The 21,271-nt window shown below is 39.4% G+C and overlaps 2 protein-coding genes across 3 annotated transcripts in view; both read right to left on the bottom strand.

The window, feature by feature from the left end:
• herc1 (HECT and RLD domain containing E3 ubiquitin protein ligase family member 1) overlaps positions 1 to 9,236 on the bottom strand; it is a 76,722-nt gene extending 67,486 nt beyond the window's left edge. Inside the window, 6 exon segments of the mRNA XM_034117430.1 lie at positions 526 to 622; positions 874 to 1,185; positions 3,802 to 3,996; positions 4,242 to 4,337; positions 5,002 to 5,978; positions 8,954 to 9,236. Coding sequence (XP_033973321.1) covers positions 526 to 622; positions 874 to 1,185; positions 3,802 to 3,996; positions 4,242 to 4,337; positions 5,002 to 5,952 — 1,651 coding nt within the window. The 5' untranslated portion in view covers positions 5,953 to 5,978; positions 8,954 to 9,236.
• Positions 9,237 to 13,473: 4,237 nt separating this feature from the next.
• Positions 13,474 to 20,880, bottom strand: dapk2a (death-associated protein kinase 2a). 2 transcript variants are annotated; one of them, XM_034117421.1, is made up of 9 exons: positions 20,798 to 20,880; positions 20,411 to 20,493; positions 18,314 to 18,535; positions 17,952 to 18,090; positions 16,458 to 16,587; positions 16,260 to 16,335; positions 16,012 to 16,164; positions 15,723 to 15,768; positions 13,474 to 15,183 (listed from the first exon to the last, which is right to left on the bottom strand). In XM_034117421.1, the coding sequence occupies exons 1-9, from the start codon at positions 20,798 to 20,800 to the stop codon at positions 14,530 to 14,532; spliced, it is 1,506 nt and encodes a 501-aa protein (XP_033973312.1). In that variant the 5' UTR covers positions 20,801 to 20,880; the 3' UTR covers positions 13,474 to 14,529. The 2 variants fall into 2 exon arrangements, with proteins under 2 accessions (XP_033973312.1, XP_033973313.1); XM_034117422.1 differs by having other exon boundaries at positions 20,411 to 20,538; positions 20,798 to 20,849.
• Between the last annotated feature and the right edge of the window lie 391 nt (positions 20,881 to 21,271).

Genomic DNA, 21,271 nt, shown 5'->3' with positions numbered 1-21,271 from the left:
CCATGCTTTAATGTTCAAAAAGTGCTTTATTTGCCTCATACTGCCTGTGCTGCAGCACCTCTTTTCACCCTCTATCTGAAACGATTGCCGCTTAGAGATGTCCCGACATTTGGCCTATCACTTACAATGTGTTGGAGCGCTAGCCAATAGAAGCGCCAATCTTACATAATGATGTCCAATGGAGGCGTTCCAGGCAGGGGGTAGTGTGTGAGAGAGAAACTCCCTCTGGAGGAAACTTTGGGATTTTAGCCTTTGCAGACCATTTACATGCACAGAAACCTATATAACATAAAACAGGAAAGGGAAAAGCCCCAAAAGTATAATATGGCCCCTTTAACTGGAAGCTGTCCAAATGATGATTCAGGGTGATATCTGGAGAAGTTGACACATACTGTAAAATGTCAAAGCTGAATCAGAACCCTTTCCACCCACAGAAGAGCCTGGAATCCTTCTCAATAATGCATTGGGAATCTGTAAACTGCACATTACACATTCATTTTAGGATGACTTGGTTCAGCAACTTACCTAATCTTCCAAAGTCTCCTTCACCCCATGTGTACAGCTCTCCATCCTCACTGACTGCAGCACTGTGTCTGTAGCCCGCAGACACACACACCACCACCTGACCATAACAACACACATCCTCATGCTTTATGACTGCTGGTAAACGCACAAGCAAATACACATATACTGCATTTCCGAACTGAATGCATAGGAGTGAGCAGCTACAAGACAAATAATAAATGTATTGATGAAGTAGGAAAAAAGATCATATATAGAATACATTTAAATATGTTACTGGATTTTAAAGAATACATTAATGTCATATCAATAAAATACCATTGTGTCAAGTCATTTTGTGTGAAACCCTACCTTCCCCTGTAGCGGCCCCTGGATGAGTTTAGGGTATTTTTGGGTTGAGCTGTTCCCGTGACCCAGTTTTCCATAATCACCGTCTCCCCAGCTGAACACCTCACCCTCCGTAGTGAAGGCCAGCGTGTGGCCGTCTGAACCCTTGGACGACGACACCTTCTTGATGGCACGGTGGGGCTCGAAGGTGAGCTTCTTGAGTGTCGATTGGTTGTTGGAGTCCCCGAGGCCCAGGCGGCCGTAGCTGCCCTTCCCACATGCCCGTACGGAGCCGTCGGACGAGATAACGAAAGTGCAGTACTGGCCCGCCTCAATCTGCAAAATACAAAGAAGATACGTGTCTGTATGACTGCACATAGGCCTTGATCAGAGGAGATTTAGCAACTGTCTGCTAACTTTTGCAGCGGAATCAGAATTGAGTATTCAACTTGCAATAAAGAACTGTTATCTTTGTTGTGCAATTTTATTTTCCTTCCAAAAAAAGAAGAACACAGAGCACTGCTCATCCATCTTGCAGAGTAAAAGTCTACAGCTGTAAATGAAAGTAATGGACTGCTGAAAAACTAGAGATGTTTGCATTATGTCATCATGTATATGCCAAGCCATTGTTTTAAGCTGATCAGTATAAAGAATGCTTTGATTCGCTTTCTTTAAAGTCAACAACACTTTTTCCGAAACTAAGCAAAATTCCTCTAGATATTATTCCAACAGGATTTTTCAAAGATGTATTTCCTTGCATGGCCTCAGATCTACTTCATATAGTAAACACATCTCTTCACTCAGGTATTTTTCCAGAGGCCCTGAAAACTGCAGTCATTAAACCGCTCTTAAAAAAGAATAATCTAGATGCCTCAGTAATGAACAATTACAGGCCAATATCAAACCTGCCATTTCTAGGTAAAATCATTGAAAAAGTTGTATTTCAACAGTTGAGTAACTTCTTGCATTTAAATAACTGTTTGGATGTGTTCCAGTCAGGATTTCGTCCAAACCACAGCACTGAGACTGCTCTTGTAAAGGTCTTCAATGACATCCACTTAAACACAGACAGTGGCAGAACTTCAGTGTTAGTATTATTAGATCTCAGTGCTGCGTTTGACACTGTTGACCACAACATATTACTAGACCGACTAGAAAACTGGGTGGGACTTTCGGCAACAGTTCTAAATTGGTTTGAGTCCTACTTAAAGGACAGAAAAAACGTTGTTTCTATAGGTAAATACACATCTGAGTTGACAAATATGACATGTGGGGTACCTCAAGGCTCCATCTTGGGGCCTCTTCTCTTTAACATCTACATGCTACCACTGGCTCAGATAATGAAAAACAACAAAATAAGTTACCATAGCTATGCGGATGACACACAAATTTACGTAACAATTTCACAAGGAGATTATGCTCCAATTCAAACACTGAGTAAGTGCATTGAACAAATCAATGACTGGATGTGTCAAAACTTTCTCCAATTAAACAAAGGTAAAACTGAGGTAATGGTTTTTGGAGCCAAGGCAGAACGTATAAAAGTTAGCGCTGAGCTTCAGTCTGCAATGTTCAAAACAACAGATAAAGCCAGAAATCTAGGTGTAGTCATGGACTCTGACCTGAGTTTTAACAGTCACATTAAAACAGTTACTAAATCAGCCTACTATCACCTAAAGAACATATCTAGGATTAAAGGACTAATGTCACAGCAGGATTTGGAAAAACTTGTCCATGCTTTTATCTTCAGTAGACTCGACTACTGCAATGGTGTCTTCACAGGTCTCACTAAAAAATCTATTAGAAAGCTGCAGCTAATTCAGAACGCCGCTGCTCGAGTCCTCACTAACACTAAGAAAGTGGATCACATCACTCCTGTTCTGAAGTCCTTACACTGGCTTCCTGTGTGTCAAAGAATAGATTTCAAAATATTGTTGCTGGTTTATAAAGCTTTGAATGGTTTAGGCCCAAAATACATGTCTGACCTACTGCTAAATTATGAACCATCCAGAACTCTCAGGTCTTCAGGGACTGGTCAGCTTTCTGTCCCCAGAGTCAGAACTAAACATGGAGAAGCAGCATTCAGTTATTATGCTCCAAATATCTGGAACAAACTCCCAGAAACCTGCAGGTCCGCTGCAACTCTTACTACTTTTAAATCCAGGCTGAAGACTTTTCTTTTTGCCGCTGCTTTTAATTGAACTATTCACATCTTAAACTGCACTGTAACTTTTAACTTTTATCCATGTATTTTTTCTTTTAATGTTTATTTTATTATCTTTTCTTTTTAATGACTGATTTTAAATGCCATTTTTAAAATGTCTTCCATTTTTGTAAAGCACTTTGAATTACCTTGTGTTGAAAGGTGCTATATAAATAAACTTGCCTTGCCTTGCCTTGCCTTGCCTTGCCTTGCCTTGCCTTGCCTTGCCTAGAAATTCATGGCGGTTTCTCTACTTTTTGATTATTAATGAATACGAATATTACAGATATTTCCTCTCTTAACTGTGTCTGCATAGCGCCTTTTACTGATTGCCAGTGTCTTTGATACATTTTTTCTAATGAGGAGTGAGCGCAAGCCGTGGCATGCAGCCGCCACGTCAAAAAGCACCTAGCGTCTTTTATCTGAGCCCGACCTTTTTGTGTGCAAGCTCCAAGTGCTTAAAATTGAACATATTGTACGTTTTCAGAAGAATGCCAGTCACATCCCTGTAGACATTGGAGGAGAAGTTTGTTTTTGGCAGTGTCTAGCAGACAGAAACTATCATAAGAAAAACTAAAAAGCCCTTTTGTTGGAGCAGATATTGGATGTTGCTGCCTCTGAGTGAAATACTTTTATTGCCATATGCAGCACATTGCCTGCCAGCGCCTTTCTGCCAAAAAAGGGGCTATGTGGATACAGGCCTGCATTCATCAAGCTCTACAGAAGACGTGTAAACTCTTTTCTCTTACTGTCTGTGCATCGGCGAAGCTGGCCGCCAACTTGGGCTGCAGGATCTTCTCCTGTGTGCCCTCCACTAGCTGGTGGCTGCTGTTGCTGCCCCACACGTACACCTCGCAGGTTTCAGACACCACGGGTGCTTCTCCGGTCTGCATGCTGTCTGGGCTGACACAGGTGCGAGAGTAGTCTGATGCCATTCGACATACCTGGAAGAAAAGAGTATTCTATGAAAGATTTGCTCCAGAGAGATTCTATTTGGGATAATCTTTGTGTTCTTCAAATCATATCTAGGTAAAGTATTAGAAAAGCCCAACATATTTTTACAATGTAACTTTCACAGGAGTAACTAGTATGGCTTTTTCGCACAAGGATTCATCCGCTCTAATAAATAAGCATGTTGAGGTGTTAGGTACAACTAGTCCTGAAAATAAAATACTGCTTAATATCTTACTTCTTCAAAAAGACAGAGTGCCGCCTCATACAATGAGCACAAGCCATCAGACGTCCGCATTGGTTCTCTCCACTGGCTGCGATCTGATGAGGAGCCCTGAGATAAACAAAAACACAAATCAATGAAATCATGACATCAAATTAACTTTGTACTTAGTAAATCTGGTAGGAATCCAAAACAACCCACGTCATGTTGTACATGTCAAAAATACTATATAATATATAATATTATATAATTGATGACATCATTTATTTCTCGTATTTGTTATTAATTTAAAGGATATCCCGGCTTTAATCAACAACTACAAGTAAATGCTTTCAGATATCCCACTGAACATACAGATATATAAATACATGTTTTAGTGATTGAATCCTTATCTTTTTTTAGTTTTTAACTGTTCCAGAGCTTTCTATCGAGAGAAAAGAAGGCTGAATGAAAAATATATTATACCAATAATAATACTCCATAGGAGTATTTCTGTATTTATTTTGGTAAGAATTCATTTAAAATGACAATTCTGGCTTCTCTGATCAACTTCAAATAAATATTTTCATGCATCACTCCTAACCACATAATACGTGCACAATAAAGAATATAGATTCACTTCATTTTTGCAGAATCAAGAGCTATTAATAGGGACAAGAAAGATTAGGTTGAACAGACAATGGCATGGCATTTTTAAGCAATTTGACAGCTCTGATCAATAAAAAGCATATTAAAATAAACATCCAATCCGACAGTTTTGTCAATGTTTACTTACCAAAGAGCGTCTCATCTGCATGAGGATGTTCATGAAACAATCGTAGCCAATAAGCCCTTCTTGGTTCTGCAGCCCCTTATTCTCCTCCATAGCGCTGACCACGGCTGATGCAGCCAGGGCCATCTCGATCCACTCCAGCAGATAGCGCAGGGAGCCCCTCTGGGAGGCCAGCCCTAGCAGCAGCTCTGAGGCCAGCCGCCGCCCTAGAATATCCGCCCCAGAGTTTTGCATGGTCACCCCCTTCAGAAATGTGGTGACCTGGGCCAGGCAGTCCAGCCCCATTGGTGGGATCTTGCTCTCGTTGGCCAGAGAGAGGGGTGGCAGGGAGCTGACCACATCAATGGCTGTGTGAATGACATCATTACACAAGTTTATGTTGCCCCCGGGACCTCCACCAGGGCTGGGTGGAGGAGGCATCATCCAGCTCTGGCGCAGAAGAGCGAAAAGAAGGCTGAGGCCGGTACGAACGCCCATCTCGATGAGGGCGTCGGTGCTGGAACGCGGCCTCTCGCTGACCGAGTGCAGATCAGCTGAGCCCGAGTTGTTTTCTGGAGAGTGCTGCTGCTGCTTGACTTTTCCCTTGTCGTGGTACTTGTTGGAAAGTGCATAGAAGATGCGCTGCAGCACCAGCACACGTTTGCGCAGGGCAGCGGCAAAGGGAGAGTCAGAGCAGACCATCTTGGCCAAGGCCAGCTGGCTGCTGAGGAGAGCATCAAGGTAGTGTTCCTGCTCATCGCTGGAGAGGGACTCGCGCTCAAAGTCTGGAAGCTGGGGTCCTTTCAGACACAGCACCTGCTGGGGCAGCAGCACAGCCTCTTTGTTAGCTAGCAGCTTTGAGTAGAGCACCGAGACTCCCTCCCGTGTCGCGATGGACTCGCTGTCCTCCGTGATCCATGAACTGTTTAGGTGCTCCAGCCATTTGAGCTTCACCGGGGGGATCATTAAAGCCATGGCATGTCACTCTGGAGCCATCAGTCCTGAAAACATCATACAACATGTAAATATCACATTTTCATATGCTTTATAGAAAAATAAAGAGCTTTTTGAACATTAAAGCATGGAGACATGTCACAGTAAAAGCTGAAAATTAGCACAATATGTCCTCTTTAAGACTGCTACTTAATTGCATAATCATAAGAAACAAGATTATGAAACAAAAGTTATTTTTAAAATGGACCCATTAAAGCATATGAGGCAAATGAGACCCATTATATATCAAACAGGAAATCTGCCCAATAGAATATAATTGTCTGTTGACTGAAAAACTTAGATTGTACACCTTATACCATACTGCAGTAAATGAGTGTGTTTTGAAAAAAAGAGCCCTGCTCTCAGTGAAACTACCCTGGTAAATTAAGGTTTTAAATACTTTATCATGCTAATTAAAAGTATTTAATCATTGTATCATAAATGTTGCGAAATGTTTAGCAATACTTTTGAGGACTTACTCTAGTCGGCCATATTGTAAGCACTACACACATGTTGAACTGTGTATAACAGGTCAGAGAGTTTCCAAACTTTGCTTTAAATAATCAATAATTGGCAAGAAAAGGCATGCTTTCCAACGAAAGTAAAGGTCTGACACTAGTTGCAACCAAGAACCGGTTTTCTGTAGCCAACCGTACTGTTTTTGATTTAATCTTAATGTGCTGTGTGGGTCATATGAAGGCCAATATCATATCAAAATGCATTTATATTAGAACTTCGACTACCACTCTCTTGTGAAGAAATATGATCAATACCCTTTGAGTAAAAGGGTGATAAGTAATGAGTACACTCAACTGAACAAGGTTCAGATCCAGCCTGTGTGTATGGGAGGGATTGAGGGGTTACCAATAATCTATCCCAGCAACCAAGCATTTCATGCATGAGGATTCAGCAGCAATAAGCATTTACCGGTAATGTTTTTATCCAGGATTGCAGCCAAAATCTATGATCTATAAATCTATAGAACGTTTTAGAGCCAGAGGACAATAAGGCTGATGAGCAAGGTTGGGAAGTGCACTGTAGTGTAGAGCTGTAACAATAGGTCAACTAATCCATTAGTGGTTAGATAGAAAAATAATTGTTAACTGTTTTAGATAATCGATGAATAGTTAGTTGTTCATGCAAAAATGCTGTTATGCCGCCTCTCAAGTATAAGGATGTCCTGCTATTCTCTGTTTTATATCATACATCAGTTTTCATTCACCAAACTGAATATTAAATAAAATGCACTTCCACTTAAACCAATCATAGAGACAATCGCTCATAAATCCCTTCAATATAAACCAAAATATATATCATCTTACGGCCTTACATTAAATCCCATTCAAAACACAGCATCTGCATTGATTTAGTATATGACTTGTGAACATTCAATTAATTACTGTGGAAGCAACTGCATAAGTGTATAGAGTGGACAAGAGAAGGATTCTGCCATAACAAACAACTGCTGTGTGCTGACTATCAGTCTGGCCATATCCTGTAAGGTGAAATGCAAAATTGAATTCCAGACTCAAAGACGTTTGATGATTCTTATTTGACATACTGTGCAGGGTGGATAAATCAGTATCAGCAACATACCAGGTGAGAGCACACAAAACCCTACAACATTGTTATGACCAAGTGGGCCATTAACAAAAGACGCAGAAAGTGACCTGATCACAGCATTCATTCCAGAAGGTCAGGCCCATAGGACAGGCCAGGGGAGCATTTATTTCCATATCCAAAGCCAGTATGTAACCTATAGAACCACATACTGAAGTGGAAGTTCGGCAAAAATGTATAAAAATGCAGCTATTTTTTTCTTTAAAGTGATATTTACTAATCCATAATAGCTTACATTCAAGAGATGAACTGCTTTTAAATGTTTACTACAACCAGTGATGGGAGGTAACTGAGAGTCATGTACTGTACTAAAGTATGATTTCTCTCTTTAGGATTACTTTAACTGCGGCTATTATTTTGCTGCTTATACTTGTGTACTTTTATTTAAAGAAAAACGTTTGACCACAGAGTATTGCTACAACGCCCATAGTTCTGGATCCAAAAGATTCATCCAGTTCTGACTACAGCCTGGGCTGCTGTTAATCCACCCTCCTGTTGTATAAACAAATGTGTTTATCATTGACATTTTTCTGCTTGCTACCATTCTTGGTGTCTGTTTTTGCTTAAGCTTATTGAAGGTGAGTGCTTTTCTTCACACACCCCTTCACCGTGTTGACAGACCCACTGAGGTTACAGTCAACACTGCAGTTGTTTAGGTCGCTACAGTGTTATTATAGGCGGTTAGATTCTAGCTAGCTAACTGAACAGGACAAGTCATCTGCAGAAACGGCCCATGCTAACAATAATGTATTTATAGTTTAAGTAGAGGTTGTTAGCACGTTACTAGCTTAACACCTGAAGACAACATTAGACACCTAAGTAACCATGACACAGCAGCAGGCTTCTAAGTGGAAGAAGGTTGTTAGCCTGCTTGTTGTGTCAGATTAGAAACCCAGTTTTCCTGTTGTGGTAATCACCTACGGCTAACTGTTTAACAAATCGCTGACAATACTGGACACTAGCTAACATTTCAGACATGGCATCAAACCAGTAACGTTTGCATTAGACTTACAAGCTCTTGGGACAAACCTTTGATGCAGTATTGTTGGCAGTTGTTTGTGCACCGACTGTCAACTTGCGCTACTGTTTATGTTAGCTAACGTTAGCTAACTTTCCTCACGTCACTCAGCTAGCAAAGCATAAAACACCAAAGCATACACGTAACACCCTTATATAAAGGTATGACAGGTGGCTTATTATAAAGTCATAGCGCTGTGCATACCTGTCTAAAAGCCCAGCATTTGTGGAAGCTATTTTGGCCAGTATTAGGTTGGCTTATCTGCTGTATCATAGCGTCAAGCAGGTTAGCTCGCTAGCTAACGTTGCACTTTCTAACGCTGGCTGGAATATAAAGCTCGCTTACCAGTAAACGTCAAATGCCTCCTCTTCTGTGCGTTGTGCTTACACAATGTGTTTCATTGCAAGCGAACAGTTCAATAGATATCCTTACGCTTTTCGATATGGTTACTGTGAAAGGAGACAGAGCCATGCATGGATTTCCATGCCTCCGCCCGCCTCTCCCGTAGCTTCCACTGCAACTCTGGGGAGCGGTCTGCTCAGTCCCAACCCCTGAACGAGCCCCAGCCCAGCCCCGACTGTGACGTTAGGACCTGCCTGTCTGTCTGCCTGCCTGTCTGCCTGTCTGTCTGTCTGTCTGTCTGTCTGTCTATCTGCCTGCATGTCTGTCTGCCTGCTATGTTTGCCTGTCTGCCTGCATTAACTCTCTCTCATACCATACCGTCAACAGTGGTTCACGCGCAGACATTCACGCCCACTAAGACAAAGAGGTCCAAAACACACAGCGGTTTAACATGAGAACACTTGGTAAGCCATTAATGGCATTTATAATATAAAATAGCCACTGATATTGCATGCATTTACCTTCATACAGTCTATTGTTTTTACATACACTGATACACTTACCCTTGATGCTACTTTACCAACATACACACACAGCAGTTTACAGTAGCCTATACTATAATTATGTTATAATGTCAGTTTACTCATTTTATCCTTATTGAACAGAGACGGAATTAGTACTCATATATGTTTACTTACGTAAATCAGTCAGTAGTAATATCACAATAGAAATATCCTGTACAAGCAAAAGTCTATCATTCAAAATGAATGCCAAGTTGTGGCTAGAGTGTTTTGTGGTTATCTTACCGGTGCAGACACAGAGAATTCCCGCCTAAGTTGCAGCTCAAATCTTATTTCAGAAGCTGATCCTATCAATTAGTTTGTGGGCTTTATTTTTTTAGCATTTTTGTGGGTTTTTAGCAAGCTGACATTGGAGAGCTAATAGAATGAGAGGACAGGGCGATGTGGATGGGGATGAGAGATGGGACATATTTGTATGTATACTACTTAGATATACATTTAAGTTTTTGTAGCTACTTAATTGATTATTTCAATGTTCTTATACTTAATACTTATACTCCACATAAAATCAGAGGCACATTTTCACTGTACTCGTTTAACTTTAGTTACTAAACTGCAGATTCAGATTACGATTACAAAATATGATCACAAATACATTTATTATAATATCTAAATATAATACTTTATTGCTCCTTACTTTGGTACAGAGTAGACACTGGGTTCCCCCACAGTATATAAAGTTATTTAAATGATCCACCGAGCAGCTGCTACATAAAACAATATGAACACATTAATGCACTAAATACTTTAAATATACACGTTTTGAATGCAGGACTTTACACTGTGGTATTTCTACTTTTACTTAAGTAACATTTCATATAACTTTTTGGGATAAAGTGCATCAAATGTCCCCAGGATGCCCTTTATTACCTGCTATTGTAAAACCTGAGTCAATCTACTTATAACAGGATGTCACTTTGAAGATGTAAACATTTAATTAAATACAAATTAATGTCTGGATGAATGTGTTAGCATACGTAGAATGAGATTTGTATGGATCAACATATTAAACATACATTTACACATTTTTTCGAATCATCAATGCGATCAATGCCTATTTTAATATACTGTTACTCAGTGATCAAACAGTCAGCAATATTGCAAAGCTTTAATATTTTTATAGCACATATTTGTTTCAATTCACTACCAGGCTTGTATATTTATTCAGTTGAATAACATTTTGTTATTGCGGTCTGTCATTTACTTAAAGTGGCCCTAATATGCTAAGTTTTCATCTTCATATTTGTGTTTTGTGCCTCTACTCTGTGACATTCACATGCTTTAATGTTCAATCGTGTACAATGTGTTGGAGTGCTAGCCAAAAGAAGCACAAGTGTTACAGTCATGTCACTTTGTTTTTGAAGTAAACAAAAGTGTCCCATCGAAACGTTTCAGGAAGGGGGGGGGGGGGGGGGGGCTGTGTCTGGGGGGCTGTGTCTGGGACTGTCTGGCCATTTGCAGACCATTTACATGCACAAAAACCTATATAACACACTCCAGGAAAGGGAAAACCCCAAAAGGCATAGGGAACAGGGCCCCTTTAACAAGAGTCATAATATATATTTCTTCCATTCTTTCTTCTTGTTGTTTTTAACGTTGCAACTTTTTCCAGGTCACAACACAGATTCACATGCAGAGACACAAGACACAAGGTTAAGGTTTAAAGGTATTTGCTAAAGAAACAGGCAGTCATTCAGAGATAGTCTGTCCAAAAGGAGTAAACTCATTCAGACAGGGCGTGTGCAAACATTCAATAACCAAGGTAAAGTCAAGAATCATAGAAATCAAATACTAGGAAATGCTGGAAAGCTATTAAATCACAAAGATAAACAAAGACAATCTGCCAGGGTAACAAGAAAGCAAGGCAGTATTATGTATAAACAGGGAAATTAATTTTAAATTGAGGGGCATGTGAGTAATTAAGTGCAGGGGTGGATATTCAAGGAGAACAGGAACTCTTTTGGCCAGGAACTGATACAACATAATATGCTAGCATTTCAAAAAAAGAAGAAAAAAAAAAATGTTCACACAAATCAGGATGTTACAAATAGCTAGGTATACAAGGGCTGTTTTAAGGTCTTAGAAGTGCAGTGTGAATCATTTAGCTTTGGGCTTCGGTCAACCCCGGGTCAATCATGTGTGTAAAGCCTTTGAATTAACCTAGCACAAGCTGCAGCACTGATGGACTTTAAAAGAGTACAAATGAAAATAGATTAGATCAGATGCTTTTGCCTGATATGTATGAGGTTGGTTGTCTTACTGTCCGTCATAACAATATCATCATTCCTGAGTCTCATGGCCAGGCATGTGAAGATGTTTTTTCCCACACTATTTCTAAACACAACTTCTACTGTATACTCAACATACAATTGTGTACCAATCCACAATACATTTTTACTCCTGAAACAATAGTGTTTAATTAATCCTCTTCTGGTTTGTCTATCTGCTCAAACATCATTTAAAAATAATGTTTGCTGGCAAGAGCTAATTTTTCTAAGAGTGATGTGAAAAGGTTAACAGCCAGTACATGTTCAGCTCAGTGAAATGCTTTGAAATAGCCACTTTAAAGCATTTCCGAGAGGTAAACTGGCTTAACGTGTTATCTCTTGTGCTGCTTGTGTTGCATTCTCTCAGTCATGCTGCCTTTACAGTATAACGTTTACTGAATCTCATTAAGATAATTCATACATTTTTTATAGCATCATTTTTGCGCTGAGTCATTTAATCTTCAATTCGTGCTTAAATATTGTAAGAAATAAAGAGTATGTTGAAATTCCTCAAAAGTGGACCCATTCACAAAAAAGGGGTAAAAATGACCCTCCAGTTCCATGTTGTCTCTGATCTGTTCCAGCTTATCCCAGGCAAACAGCACCTCTCACCACTGCCGCCATGACTAATGCTCCATAACTAACCAAGATTCACAAGCGGACCAAGTGTGTCTTCAAGTTTGAAATTAAATGGCATTTCAGATAAATCATGAGACATTTTTACCACCAAAGAAAACTGAGAAAAACAAAAACAACTTGTAACTTATGCTGCATGACAGGACTAATCATCAGAACTTCTCCATCAACCAAAACAGAGTTTTATAATCCAAACTGAAGCAATTTAAGAACTTCAGTTTGGATATTTAAGTATAAAGAAAGATATCTTTCCATAACCTGCAAACCCCCTAACATTCTAAAATGCTACCAGCATTCGATCCGGTTGAATGTGGAACACTATGACAAAGAGTCACTGAGCTCAAATGTGCTGATCCACTCTTCTACATTCATCTTGAATTCATTGGGACATAGACTTAATGTTATGGGGGTTTAGTACAAATGTGCAAAGTTAACTGTACCACTTTACAATAAGACTACCCTTATAAAGGATTCATAAAGGGTTTATAATTAGGTCATGAATTAGGTTGTAAACACTTTATTAATCATTAAGAACCATTTATAAACCAGTTCTAACATAGGTCAACACGGCTCACTATTTGGCAAGATGACTAAGCCTTATATTGGCTACTTAGCGAGAATCAACTCAGTGAACAACAGATACCAAGGATGCTGGCTGATGAAGAAGACGAGGTAAGCTAGGTAGCCAATATAAGACTTAGCAGTACAGATAAATGTGGGCTCACTATTTGGCAAGCAACCGGTCACAGTTGCCCTGTTTATCTCAGGTCTTATAAAAGCGTATTAATGATTTATAAAGTGTTCACAACCTAATTAATAAATGAATTACAAACTATTGGTAAACCGTTTATAAGGGTAGTCTTATTGTAAAGTGGTACCAAGTTAACACTATTGTGTAAGCATGCTTGTGTAAATATCAGCTGGCTGTCATAGTATTCATTGATCTGAAGTCATGAGTAACCTGCTTTTTAGTGTGAACAGGATTCTATTTTTTTTTTTCTTAAATATTTGATTGGACATTGAAAGATACAGTTAAGCATTTAAGAATACAAACATCCATAGTACCTTTATCTCCAGGACAGAGCACAACGGTTGACATTATTGACTAAAACTTATACCAAAATGAGTCTGCTGACCATTGCATTGTATGCACTGTATGTGATGACATACCTTGTTGTTCAAATAATTATAAAAATGTGAAGATTGGGTAATACTTTTCTGACTTGACTGAAATATTTGTATTGCAACAGAAATAATCCGTTATGGCCTGACACAGACCTCCCTATTGTGACATTGGGTATGTAAACTCTTAGAAATAAAGGTCTTACATGAACAATATAGCATTCTTCAGCTTGTCCCCATTATATAGGAGAACCCTTTTTATGTTCAAGGTTCCACCTTCTAACCTATCAGAGCATAAAAGGGGATATATCTAGAACCATCCGTGAATGTTTTTTACCTTTACCTTACCTTTACACTGTATACAGGTGCTGCCAAAAACCCATGGTGTTTTACTGGGAATCCTTTTATATTATAAGGATTTTATCTAGAACAGTCACAGGGGACCTACACATAACCTTTTTAAAAGGGTTTCACCCATTATCATCCTGTCTTCTGAGAATTCTCGAAGAACCACATTGTAGTGTACTTTAGAGCCCAAAATGATTGAATCCCATAAATGACATATTGTGGTTAGGGTAGTCCGAGCAACCTAAAATTGGTTCTACTTTAACATATCAGCTATTTTCTATGGAAACCATATCCAGTGGCTTTAGTCTTTGATAGGCTACTTTAAGGGCCAGGTTGATGAGGCTACCCAGAACATTCATGGATCACAATCATTATGGGGGTGTGGGCAGGAAGGTTATTTTAACACCCATGCTGTCATCAATCATTCAAGAACTCTTTCTACCAAAAATGGTTACTTGAAGAAAAAGGTTCTTAATTGAACCCTTATTCCTACAAGGGAACCCTTTCTTGATGTTCTCATCAGAAGCAAATGGTTGTAGGTAGAACTTAAACCCTTTTGAAAGCCTTATTTCTTAGATTTTACTAGTCACCATGATTTAAAATGGTTATTGAATAACTGAAGCATTTATCTTTTCTGTCCGGTTTCAAAGTCCAGGTTGATCCCGGACAGCAGCTCTCCTCCACAGGAGCGGTTCAGCAGCTCCTTCAGGGCTTCATTTACGTCGTTGTTGAAGACGGTGGAGAAGCTGCAGTTGGGGTATCTTCCACCCCCTCCATCCATGGGAAATGAACCCATCACCTCCTGCACCCACTTCAGTTCATTGCTGAGCTCTTGACGCAGCGAATCAAAGTTGTTCTGTCTCTCCTGGTAGCGGTTGCTGATTCCGTCGAGGCTGGAGCTGAAGGCCTGCATGTCGTCCTGCAGGCTCCTCTTAAAGGCCTCCACTTTACGGAACTCGTAGCGGATTTGCGAGAGCTCATGGCGCACATCTTCACTCTCCTCCTTATACCAGGCCTCCTTCTCATTGTATATAGAGACCATGGCATCTATGTCTTCCTGCAGGGAGTCATGGGCTGCTGTCAGGCTGACAAATGAGCTCTCCATCTGGTCAATGTCCTCCACCACCTGGGCAAAGCGCTCAAAGTTTACATAGGTGTTGTTGGGTGGCATGCTGGAGTGGGACTTGATAGTGTACTCCCGCAGGCGCTTTGTCTTCAGCTGGCGCCGCTCCCGTTTCTTTGGCTCCTTGGCTTTATTCTCCTCCTTGTGCTCATTGGACTTTAGGGATAAAGAAGGGAGAGTTAGGAACTATGTCCAAAAGAGGGAGGACCAGGCACAAATACAGACAGATAATGCAATAATATGTAATGCAGAGTCAGAAATGTGAATATTCTACACATATTCTACGATTGATGAAAATAGAATGGAAAATAAGCTGGACATACTCTGGGCTGACAAATCAATGATTTAACCTCCTAACCCTAACCAATGTGTAGACTGCAGAGGGCCAAAAGAAAAACGAAAAAATGCAATATTTAGAGCCAAATTGCACTATTTTTGGTCAAATAATGATCGAGGGACAGATTCAAATTCAAAAACTTCGAATTAATCTGTTTTTAAAATATCCCTTTTTGAAGCAAAGAAGGAAAACATATAGCAGCTGATTCTAAACCTTCTACAGGCAGTTTAGATCTAGAAATAAATGTTAAATAAAATATATAATAAATAAAATGTTGATTTAATCTCAAATTCAGGCTCTAATACCTGTAATATAAATTGCAGACAAAAATAAAATATAGAAAGTTCGTTTTCTTTACCTTGATCCATGGGTGATTAAGAGCTTCTTGAATTGTTAATCTTTTCCTGTAAGAGAACATTTGAGTGAAAGTCCAAAAAATGATTATCGTACATATAATCACTGAGTGGCTATTCAATTCAATTCAATCCAATAAACTCATTCATATTATATTTTCTTAATTTAGGGCGATTTGACATTTACACTGGTCCCGAACATCCACCTCCTCAACATGTAGCACTTCATCTGACCTAAGAGTCTTCCTTCTGAATCGATTATAAAGCCAAGACAGAGATTGACTTTCTTTGTACCTCTTATCCTTCTCCAACAACTGGCTGATGAATTTCTTGGCCGGCTCACTGGTGTGACAGAAGAACTCCTCATCAAACTCATAATTTATGGCTGAAATGTTCCTCAGAGTGTCCTGTTTGGTCTCTCCCAGGAAAGGTGAAGCACCACTCAGCCTGGAGCAAAACAAAAGAGCAGAGAGAGAAGTTCATCACCCAGTTTGACGGTAGCTGCAGTAGAAGTGACAATATGGTGCTTGTGGTTCACTTGCAGGATATAGGTGATGACCCCAATGCTCCACATGTCGGCTTCTAATCCCAGTGGCTCATAGTTGACAATCTCCGGTGCTTGAAAGGCAAATAGATAAGAGGAAGAATGCAGTTTTATGTCATTTTTTGACTGTCAGGTGTCCGGTGAGTGATGCTTGATGGCATTTCTTGGTTGAGTTTGTTTAAAAACATTGTCTTACCTACAAACTCAGGTGTTCCAAATATGTTTTTGAACTCAACCCCGGCTTCAATCTTGTGGGCGAGACCAAAATCTATGAGTTTTATTCTTGGTAACGGCACATTCTTGTCCAGCAGCATAATGTTTTCTGGCTGCAGGTATGAGAGAGAAAGGTATTTATTTGACATAATACACATTTTATCCTCATCAAAAATCAGGAAAAAATAGACAAGCAGGAAATATCTAAGTTAGTATGCAAATGTAGCAATTTATACTTTCTACATTAAGCAGACCTTATTGCTCCACCTAGTGGAACAAATATGTGTCCTGTAATTTACTAAAGTGACAAGGTCATCCTCCTTGTTAGACATCCACTTGGACAGCAGCAGTAAAAACATCCAAACATTTTCGCTCCTTCACATTCGCTGGAGTTTAAAGTTATATTTTTACCTGGGAAACAGGAGATAATGATCTTACAGAGGTCGATTTAGTATCTGTTCTGGTGCTTTTGATCATATCACATTTTAGTTTAGTTAGGTTTTTATTAATGTATAAAGCCATTTTAGGTAAGCTTCCACTCTACATATGTGTCAGATTTGCTCCAGTTTGCGACTCTTACAACCTCAGATCCAGTGCCTGGATACGGTTCCAGGTTCCTACTGTACGGACTGAGGCTGGAAAAAGGAGTCTTTCTTATTATGGTCCTTGGTCTTGGAATGACCTTCAATCAAGCCTAAAACTGATGGCACTTGTCTCTATAGCATGTTTTAAATTGAAGTTGTCTGAAGTCCTCACCACCAGCTGCTCTTGCAGTAACAAGTAGTGTACCTTTCTTACTGTCCTAATGTGCACAATGTAGTGACTGCTTTTTCGTCTTTTGTTTTCTTAGTTATGCTCTCTGTATTTTATATGTTTGTGTAAATGTGTTATGTGTAACGTTGCTGCCTCCTTGGCCAGGTCAGCATTGAAAATGAGATTTTATCTCAATGTTTTTATCTGGTTAAATAAAGGTTAAATAAAAAAAATAAAAATTAGTCTTCGTCAAGTGAAGTTTAGATTCATCTATCTTAATTCTGACAAGTGAAACAAAATGTGAAGGAAAAGGTGCCCAAAAACATTTAATGAAACATTGTATTGATTTAATGTTCAATAGTATGTAAAAATCATATTAGTAATAATATTTAAAATACTCTTTTGGTTTTTGATTAATAAATGTATTTGAATACTGGGTTTCTTTTGCCCTATATTTATAATGCTTTTAATTGTTGTTGTCAAGCATTTTAAGTTGCCTTGCACATTGTGAAATTTGCTGTAAAAATGAACCTTCCTTGTTTTGCCTAACAAAATATGCTGAATCATTATGAGCAGTATCCTTTAGTTAGAAAACAAGCTTTTGCCGCTTTGATGAAATGTCACAGCTAAGCTGAATGAGGTCGATTGAGAGTGAATCTGAAACTTGAAAATGTGACCTCTTCTATAACGGGAAAACCGTGTAACGTGTCTTGTCTGGACAAACCTTAAGATCAAAGTGAGCGATTTCCCTTGCATGGAGGTAGTTCACCCCCTCCAGGATCTGCTTGATGAACTGAGTGGCTTCTTCCTCGCTCAAAGACTCCTTCTGTGCCAGGAAGTCAAAGAGCTCTCCTCCAGAGACCCTGCAACAGCCAATAGGTATGTTTGTTGACCCAAGGCTGTCTAATAACATTTAAAATAAAGTTTTGAACCCTGTTCTAAATCACAGCGTGTGGTTGTGTTGACTGACCTACCCGTTTGATATGAGCCAAAGACCCTTTATATATTATGATTAACAGCAACATGCTTTATAACAGTACTATGAATACATTTGTGACTTCAAATAAACTGATCCCCCTCACTCACAGCTCCAGGATGAGCACCACATCAGTGCGGTTCTCGTAGACGTCGTGCAGCGTGACTATGTTTGGGTGCTGAATCTGCTGCAGGATGTCCACTTCCCGCTCTATCTCCTCCCGCCGCACTCCTCGAGAGCTGGCCATGCTCTGCCGCTTCTTGATAAACTTGGCGGCGAATTCCAGCCCTGTGCTTTTCTCTCTGCATTGCTTTACAATGGCAAACTGCCCACTGAAACACAGAGCAGGCATTACATGGGGTTACATCTGAAAAACTATGAGTGGCTTGACCAAATTGATTGTCGCCTGGATAATCACAGATATATTTGTTACCATATTGGTTCTTGAAATGTTTGAGGTCATTTACAAATCATCATTAGTTTATTTGTCCAGCAGATAGCACTGAGCATGTTACATCCCTAACCCTAACCTTGTCCTGTCACTGTTTTGGGGCCATCACCTCATTTGGAAGATGCTTCACATCAATGTACTCTAATCGCTTAAGTCTTCTATGTGGCTTACCTCAATATATATTGTTACAACCATTTTCGTGATTAATCAAGTAATCACATAGCCTATAACATCACACAATTGTTCAGTTCTTTGATTGAGTGAGAAGTATCAAACCTATCTTTTTACAGGCAAATTGATCCTATTCAGGTTCTTCTCCCCATTAAACACACCTTCAAGATTCATACAGTTAGTCTGTCTTGAGGTAGGAGGCTAAACTAAAAACTGTTCAATAAATAACAGTTAAAGAGTCATGGAATACTGATAGGCCCAATGAGGACGGATAACTCATTTGGAAATATTTACAAGTTAAAAAGATTGGCCTGATGCCTGCACTTCAATGAGAGGAGAACAAATCTAACTTTAAAAATAAATATCTCAAAAAAGCCTGTACATGTAGGGATAGTTATACATTCATATAAGTTATTAAATAACAAGTTATTTTAATCGTGTTAGTTACTGAAAGCTTACTAAGTATTAGGCACCCCACAATAACACATGCTACAGAACTCTGGTGGGATTGTGGTTTATTTTTGTCACTTGTATTTTCCCACCACTGCAGTTTATTTATAGTGTCGAACACAGTCTGCTATGCCCCAAAGCGATAAACTGGTCTCGATATTTACTCTAATACAAACACTTCTGTTAAATACAGGGTTTTGTGTCTTTCAGTAATTGAAATGCAAATGTCACAGGACTGTACAGCTGCATACTTTTAGTTCTGGTTCACTTGAATGGTTTGTAATCTAACACTCCACTTCCTCATCGGCAGTCTGGGAGTAGATATAGCTGCGGCTAAAGATAGAAGTGTCCTTTAAAAAGCAGCTTGACATGCATAACAGTTGTCCCCACCTGACAACGCACAGAAACAAACTACACAACTAGACCAGGGGTCTTTTAGTGTAATTTGAAACACTTGTGTTGTGCAGGAGGCTTAGGCACACACAGTTTGACTCCTGTTATTTGCAGTATGCAGTTAATGATTCAGTGTGATTTTCGTATTGTTATAGCAAAGCAATAACTGCTTGGGGCCGTGACCTACATGCTTTTGAGAAAAGGCAACTTCTGTGTGCAAATGTTTCAGTCTGAGTGATGTTTTATTTTGAAAGGTATATAGCATTCTACAACCAAATGAACCAACAAAACTTTCATAATAAACACGAAGTTGTTTCGGGTATATTCATATTACGGATGTCTAACCAATTATGTACAATATTGGAATATTGTGGTAGTTATGTGAAGAAATAACAACTACATTTCCAAATATTTTCATCTAATTTTGTGCTGTATGCCTTAAAACAAAATAAGACAAATTAAACAATTTAGATTTTGCATAGATCATCATTTTATATCAGTGATCCTGGCTGACTCTGAAATTAAAGAATATATACATAGATTGTAACATGTATAGAGTTGAAATATGGACCGATGTTGTAGCTCAGTTTCTTGATATGAAGTCATTTCCTGGCATGTACGATACTGTTCGAAGTGTTTGCATTACGCTACATCCCAGCATTATTGATTAAATCAAATGCAAGATGCAATTATTAAAAAATTAAGAAGTGAACGAGTAGATATGATGCATGCATAAGTGTACCTTCCCAACTCTTCACCAATTTCATAGAAATCCTCCACTTTCTGTTGTTTGAATAAGTCCATAGCTGCAGTCCTCACTGATGTCTGTAGTTAGGATAATACATTTTCTTCATTACTCTTTAGGCCTACCTGAAATATCAGACAACAGTTGTTTCACCATCTGGAATAAAAATGTCCCAAATATCATGAAAAATGAATGAGACGATTTAAAAACATATCCTGTTATACAAAAATAATGTCATGCAGTTCAAATGTAGACGCCCACTGACAGTTTGGCTTACTTGACTTTGTCTGGAGAAGGACACTATAATTGTAACTATCACAAGTCATCAAAAATAATAGGACAACAAATACAAATAATCAATGAATAGCTTAGAAAATACATTACCATGTAGAAAAAATGATTCACGTGTTGATCCCCCTGTCCTCCTGCTGCCCTGTGTGCGTCTCTAACGCTGAGCACACGAGGACTCTGCGACGTCCCAACAACACATCCCGCCCCCCAGCCTGGGGAGAGAGTCACACTGCACTTCAGTGTGAAAACGAAACATTTCGTGGTAATACTTTTAACTGAGAAGCTAAAATATGTCGCGTTTTGTTAACCCTTATGTGGTGTTCATATTTTTGTTATTCAGCCAGGCAGCCAATAGTATGAAGCTGCAGCCTCGGAGGAGGGTGCACTCTCAGGACCGCATGCACTCTCAGGACCGCATGCACTCTCAGGACCCTAGTTGTTTTGCAACATCGCCACCTAGCGGATTGGATGATCGCAAAAGTACAACCAGCGAGTATTGAGTCTCATACACTGCGAGTCTCTTTAGACATTGTAATGCTTGTTATTAACCATCTAAAAATGCATGAA

This window comes from Trematomus bernacchii, unplaced genomic scaffold (genome assembly GCF_902827165.1).
Source record: "Trematomus bernacchii unplaced genomic scaffold, fTreBer1.1, whole genome shotgun sequence".
Classification (NCBI taxonomy): Eukaryota; Metazoa; Chordata; class Actinopteri; order Perciformes; family Nototheniidae; genus Trematomus; species Trematomus bernacchii.
The sequence above is the reverse complement of the archived record's forward strand: the minus strand, read 5'-3'. Positions and strand labels throughout refer to the sequence as shown.

Bases quoted from the DNA above. Each gene is read 5' to 3' on its own strand.
- dapk2a (XM_034117421.1), bottom strand. The intron at 18,536-20,410 runs GTACACTTATGC...TCTGTGTTTCAG, and splicing joins ATTGGTGAAGAGTTGGGAAG to TGGGCAGTTTGCCATTGTAA. The intron at 15,769-16,011 runs GTACAAAGAAAG...GTTCTCTTACAG, and splicing joins TTGTTGGAGAAGGATAAGAG to GAAAAGATTAACAATTCAAG.